This window comes from Ptychodera flava, chromosome 10 (assembly GCF_041260155.1).
Source record: "Ptychodera flava strain L36383 chromosome 10, AS_Pfla_20210202, whole genome shotgun sequence".
Classification (NCBI taxonomy): Eukaryota; Metazoa; Hemichordata; class Enteropneusta; family Ptychoderidae; genus Ptychodera; species Ptychodera flava.
The window spans coordinates 9946697-9953714 of record NC_091937.1 but is presented as its reverse complement, the minus strand read 5'-3'; the positions used below and the strand labels follow the sequence as shown (position 1 = coordinate 9953714).

At 37.0% G+C, this 7018-nt stretch overlaps 1 protein-coding gene across 1 annotated transcript; it reads left to right on the top strand.

Annotated features, from left to right (window-relative positions):
• Positions 1–2510: 2510 nt before the first annotated feature.
• LOC139141413 (echinoidin-like) lies at positions 2511–6743 on the top strand. Its single transcript, XM_070711037.1, has 6 exons — positions 2511–2582; positions 3124–3195; positions 3479–3491; positions 4301–4709; positions 6198–6277; positions 6576–6743. The coding sequence occupies exons 2-6, from the start codon at positions 3139–3141 to the stop codon at positions 6605–6607; spliced, it is 591 nt and encodes a 196-aa protein (XP_070567138.1). The 5' UTR covers positions 2511–2582; positions 3124–3138; the 3' UTR covers positions 6608–6743.
• Positions 6744–7018: the final 275 nt, after the last annotated feature.

The following is a 7018-nucleotide window of genomic DNA, read 5'->3' as shown; positions in this document are numbered from 1 at the left end:
ATACTTTCCAACTGACAATTTCTTCATGTGGGGAAGAAATGAAAGCCTGAGGGTGGTAGGTCAGGTGAGCATGGTGGTGTGGAACGAGTTTGAAGCCTCAGGCCATGCACTGTTGCCATGGCAATGACTGACTTGTAGGGTGGAGCATTGTCCTGATGGAACAAGACACCTTTTTTTCTCAACTTTCCATGTCTTTTCTATAGCCTCCCGTAAGTCTTGTATCAGTTGTCAAATACACAGCAAACTGAAAATAAACCAATCAGTTACTCATCTGAAGAGCTGGAAAATATGCAAGCCAAGCTCCATTGATCTTGCATCGCTCCTTCATGTATACGTTCAAAACTTTTCATCCAACCCTCCTATGCGTGTAAAATGCACTGTGTGTACTGTACACATGTACAGGCTGAATTGACAAGCTAAATACTGTTTATGTCACTACACCATATCAATATTCAAAAATTTAATTACTGTTCCAACATTTACAGATGTCTCAGTGCATAACTGATTAAAGTGCACTGAGAGTAAGCCGTATTAATACTTTTTCTTATCCACACAGCCATTTCTGGCAATCGCATAACCGTTATGGCTTGCCTACGGCATTGGGAATACCAATTAGCGCTCGCGGAAAGAGGACGGAATTAGGTCGAATTTCATTGTTGAACTCATTTGATCCTCAAAACACTTGTACACGGATAACCTGGCACTTTTGTGGTAAATTCGGACATCCGTAGGCTTGGATTTAGGTTAATTGTTGTATTTTGTTCTTTCAATAATTTGTAAATTTCATTTAAGCTTTCTGTTTGATTGTTGTGTTATAAGTTGTAAGACGCGGACTTTATATATGTGATTTACACCTGTTTCAGTCCTGTGTAGACTCTCTCTTTCAGTTGTTTACTTTTTAAAAAGGTCAAAGCCAGAATAGCTGCAAATTTAATGAATTATTTTTTCATGATTTTATTTTCAAACCAATGTTGACTCATGTAAAGTGTTAGTTGAATGACGTGTATAGAAGTATTCATTACTCGTTGATTTGGACCATGCCCACACGAGTTAACAGGTTAAAAATAAACGGGTGCAACACTCTTAAAATGGCGCTGAACGGTAAAGTACAGAAAATGCAGTATTTCGTGCACATACACATCATGATCATCCAAGAAACAATCATGATGCCATTTACTTGAATGCACAACACACCATGGCTGACATGTTGTTGTTGTTGTAATCTTTATTTTTTCTCTGTCTCGTGATAAGCGTTTGAAATGGCGGTTAATCTCAAATGATGTTAAAACGTTTGAATTTACATGCCACTTTCAGCACTTAGGACAGTGATATACACTTTTTCAGTCTCTAATCGGTCTTATAGAAATAAAGTCCTGGAAAATTGAGGTTAATTTGAGATCGGTTTATTAATATTCGCAGCAATTGTGGCTTTAATATTCCATTGCTATCTGCAAATTTTTGAAATCAATATTTTACTGGAAGCTCTCTTTCGGCGTTGATTGCATCTAATATGATAAAGCTTGGTACATGCATCTTTCAACACTACATACAAGTTGAAAATACATTTTAGTCCAAATAAAAGATAATTTATTTTAAGACTTTGGCAAAGAGGAATATATCAGAGATTAATGATAATTATATATATATATATATATATATATATATATATATATATATATATATATAGACAGACAGACAGACAGACAGAGAGAGAGAGAGAGAGAGAGAGAGAGAGAGAGAGAGAGAGAGTATTCAAAGATGTTTCAGAGACAATTATTTAGCAGTTATATGTCAGCAAATTACGTATTTGCATTGACTGAACTTTTTGTTAATGGTGACCGTATCGCCCCAACTTTGATGAACTTTAGTACAGATATTGCTAGTAACAAAATATCCGTTAAGTGAGTAAGTTTTATTTCATTGCACTTTCCGAGTTTTATTTTATCTCGGGAATGGCTGTGCCAATTTCGCTGAATTTTGCTGTTGATGCTGATCATAGCAAGAGATACTCAAAAGATAATAGCGCATGTAACATGTTGTGAAGAATAACAGTATTTGATTCACGCATGGTGATATATCGCTGAATGGAGGAATCTGATATTTTCCTTAGCTTCAATCTATCAAATGTGTTTGAAAAAAGTTGAAACACTTTACGAATTGACAATATTTAGCTGACTACTTTGTTTATGACCAAACGCGCATAGAAAAAATATAGAATACATCCAACTGACCAGATATAACATGCCAATCAGCTGTCAATTATATTACTTTTTCTGTGAATGTGGTAATTTGCGTTCACATGTAAATATGCTCATCCTACAAAAAACCAAACCGCCTACGATCCGACATCACAACAACATATGAAAATCATGGTAACAATGAATGGGTACCATATGGTTGCGTCACGATTTCTGGCATGTCCGGTTCTTTTTCTTCTCCAATTGGCTGATACATTTAGTTTCGGATACGGTGAAAGGCAGAACTCCATGAATGCAAAAGATCTATAAATAAGCGCAGGCTTGTTGCAGGATCACTCCAATTTGGGCCCCGGAGACCTGATAATCAAGAAATCTGCAATATCGGTAAGTGGCAAGAAATCGACTTTAATTTCTACTCTCATGATTTCATATGTTTCATATTTTCAGTAGTATTGTCGTTTTTCCCATGGTCTGTCAAACAGTTGGATAGATCTCACCGGACTATGCTTGTGTATCGTAAGATTTTCATGGCATTCCGGCATTACAATTTATGTTTCTGTCGTTCAACTAGTCTTTAATTAAGGTTTGTCCATGAATGCAAGTTACAAAACGCCATCTTTTTCGGAATTTGTAAACCACAATAACAATCGTCTTTGAGAAGATCTAAATACATCTTTTATGATTGCTCTCTCAGATAGGGACGTTCAGCGTAAATTTTCGCTTTTGTACGTTGCAAGTTTAGTTCTGGTTATTTTTTCCAGTTCCCAGACACAGTTTTGCACACATTGAATATGTATACTTCAGTTTTGCAAATTGGAACCCATACCCTAATGCACACTTATGATGAATTTACTAACGTGCAAAGCTATGTTACATTGAAACTTTTTCGTCAACATTATTACAAAAAATTCCCCTCATGTTTCAGAAAAAGTATCCGAAAATGGATCTCAAACTTTTTCTTCTCTGTGTTATCTGCATGGTATGCGCTTCGAACGAGGTAAGTTATATCCACGGTGCATTTCATATTAATAAAAAGCAGTCCTACAGTTTTATATAGATAATTTTCTGTCAAAACAACAACAAATGAGGAAGCAAAGAAATAAAGAAAATTGCAAGGATTCATGCTACTTTGTTTCTACCGGTATCTACAAAAATGTTCTGTCATTTTTAGATTTTTATAGCGTTGGCACGTATCCATAATTCGTTGACGTAAGACATTTCGTCCTTTCTTCCTCTTTTATCATTCTCTTTCGATATGGACATTGACGTTTGCTACACAGTATGAATTAGCAGGTAAGCCGTCTGGCCTTTATCTTTTTGTCTGGAAAAAACACATGCAGTCGGTTTGAAACTCACGCCTCTTGCAATCGTTTTTATTTTTCACATTTGCACGATCGTATCTTGTTGGCACAAATTCTACCATGCAACGGCCTATCTTCTTCAAGAAAATTTGGTAGATGTTATTTCGAGATAGCGAGGCTAGTTAACACCATTGTAACACATCTCGTTCAAACTATCTGTCGAGATTCGTTGGTTTATGGTCACTTGCTATGCATCATTTTAAATGGGATAAAAGCATAAACCAAGTTACCGATTAACAGTTTTTAAACCTGTAACCGGTTGACAATATGGAACAATTGTTACCGGGGGAAATTTGAAAGTATCGTCTTAAGCATGCTCACGTTCTAGAACGCGTAAAGAAGATGGCTGTGTCGTATATGACCAAGGCGTGTTACGATAGCTGAGGAACGTCTCGATTGTTCGGCAAGAATATTGGATAAGCTGTGTTACAACACACGTACTGAAGGCCTCTAATCCGGTAACTGGCATACACTTGTGTCAGTTAGGGCGAGACAGCCTGTTTCCCGCGACCTGAGGCCTCGTAAAACACACTGTCTTTGGCGAATCAAGGTGCAGGCCAGAGTGAACACAAACATATGGATCTCAGTCTGTGTATACTCTATACCACAGTGATAGAGTCAAATGTTAATTTTCCAGCAGTGAAAAAAAAATAGTCCAGCGTGACGGGGAAATTTATGGCAACAAGGTATGAGAATGAGATAAAAGTTCTTTTTCAATATTTCATCAATTATCTTTATTAGGGTCGTTCGTCGAACACATTGATGATGATGACTGTAGGTGCATGGTGTACGAGTTCTACTGCCAGCAACCCGACGTTGTCGATGTCGACAACTATAACATGGATGCCAGGCAATTCTGCAGACAACGGAAGATAGAGCCGCTGGGTCCAAAGGGTCGACTAGCAATACTGCGAACTCTGGAAATAGATGAAAAGGTGCGTCAGTTTATAACGGACAATGGCCTGGATGACTCGGAATGCATACCTAAACACGGTTTTTGGATCGGACTGTCTGATCGGGTGCATGAGGACGAATACGTCTGGAGTGATGGTGTCAGTCTCTGTCCTACCGATTACCGCAACTATGCTCCTGACGAGCCTAACAACGACCAAAACCTGCATGGTGCTGGACAGGACTGTACTCAATTATGGTGAGGGAAAGTTTTGTTTGGTTTTAATCATATGAAGTAGTATTTTTACACATAGCAAGTTTCAGCTGACTTTTCTCCACTCTTCGGGCATCATAGGCCGGTGATCCAAACGTTTTCCTTAGTTGCCACAGTGTCCGTGTGTGTGTGTATTTGTGGTGGTGGTGGTGGTGGTGGTGGTGGTGTGTGTGTGTGTTTGTCAGCCCGTCCGTCCGAAAGGGATTTTGGTTTCAGTGATACATTGAAAACTTTGGTCTAGAATGTCATACAATTGGATGAATTGCTTAACTTCGAAATAAGGATTTCTGATAATGTTTTTGTGGACATTTAGGCATTAATTAATTGCCATTTGCCTATTTCATTAATTCAAGCGTTAGGCTATATCTTAAGCATTACTTAATCATATCTGTTGAAAATATGCTGTAAAATCAAAATGTTTTATGATCTTCCTATGCTTACCATCTTATTAGCATGACACTCTAATTATAAGCAAGTTTGCATGTTCGATGAATTTCTGTAACTGGGCCATACATCAAAATTGAGCGCACTGATTTTAACTGTACCTCCGCTTTTCATTGGTCACTCTTTGCTACATAATTTTGCATGTCTTATGAACAAAAACAATCAGATTGTAGACCCATTTGCATATTTCATGAATTCTGTATTTCCTTAAGGCTATATGTCACAAATGAATCTACTGAAGTTGATCGGACTTCCAAGCTATAGCAGCCATACTTACTTTAAGTCATGCTTGAAGTTGATGAATATGACATACCATTGTATGCTCATTTACAAAGTCAACAACTTTCTGTATTTATGCCATGAACAAATCTGAATGCTCTGGATTTGATCTGACCTCTAAGGTATATTTGACATGCTTACTTTTGCTTATGCTGAAACTTACATGAACGTGACATGCTTATATCATGCTTGTATTTTGTCAGGCTAGAAATTTATTAGTGTGGCATTTCATAATCCGTCCACTTGTTTATCTGCAAATGATTAATTGTATTTCGGCCAAAGACCCAGAATTTGAATAAATACACCCTCATGAATATTCTGTATTTACCTCAAATATTCTAAGAATAAAAAGTAGCATACAGTTTGTGTATAGCATACACAAGTACGGATATACAGAAATGTTCTTGTTGATACCGTACCATGTTTTTAATGCATTCTTTTTAGAAATGGTGTCAAAGTAATTCTTAATTTGTTTTCTGCCAAAGACTGGCATATTTCACAAATGCCATGAAACAAAACTTAGATGGCCTAAGTTTAATGTAAATATTTTCCCTAAATCAGTGTAAACACAGCATTATGCACTATGCAGATGAAACAAAAATCTACATCTAGATCAACATAATGATTATCTTCTGTATTCTGCGTGAAACTATTCAGATGCATTCAAATGAGATCACAGCTAGATAGTTGCGTAACAATTCTCATTTGTTGTGACTGGCACTAATGGTTAAAGTATTCTCTTGATGACAGGTACAGATTCGGACACGGTGGCAAGTGGGATGACGAGTACTGCAACCAACGACCAAAGGGTATCGTCTGTGAAGTACCAGGTAAGACTATCATAAAAGAAATGAAGTTAAATGTGATCGAGGTCAAAACCTTTTATATTTTTGTATTGCAAGCCACGTCACTAGTTTTAAATTGGTTAAAATTGCGTCACAGAATACTTGTACAATACGTAGTGCTAGAAAACATTTTCCACTTTAGAGAATGTGTTCTTTCAAACATTGAAAGTAAATCGGTAAGTCGCAGAAAATAGTGGTCTTGGAGGAATATGTGCAAGCCTTTCTGCTTTTGCAAGGCCTGTTATGGGAGACGTAGACTAACATTTTTTTAACCTGATTTCAGATCCTTTCTGTCACTCCGAGACTGCGTATTAGCGTCGCTGAAATCTGTTCGAGACTGCTCGAAGACATAAACAAGGATAGAATGACTTTAAAGAACTAGAATTAACATCACTCAAAGAGTAGAAATAGATTGATTGTAAATAAATACTTATAGCAAGTACTTCTGCTCAAAATATTGTTGTTCGTGTGTTTTTTTCAATATCGCTCGTGTTCAAATTTCACACAGAAACACCGAAAAGGATGACATTTAAAATGTTTATTAATATTGAAAGCAATGCAACTTTTAAACATAGATTCTGCATATCAGCTACGGTTCTTGATCAAGTTCTGAGGATTGGTCTCCATGACCAAAATTCAACTTCCCAACACAGCATCTCAATCTCACTCTATGCTGTTTGTCTTAGTAATTGGCCTTATTTCTGTTACTTGATCCTGTCATCGGGT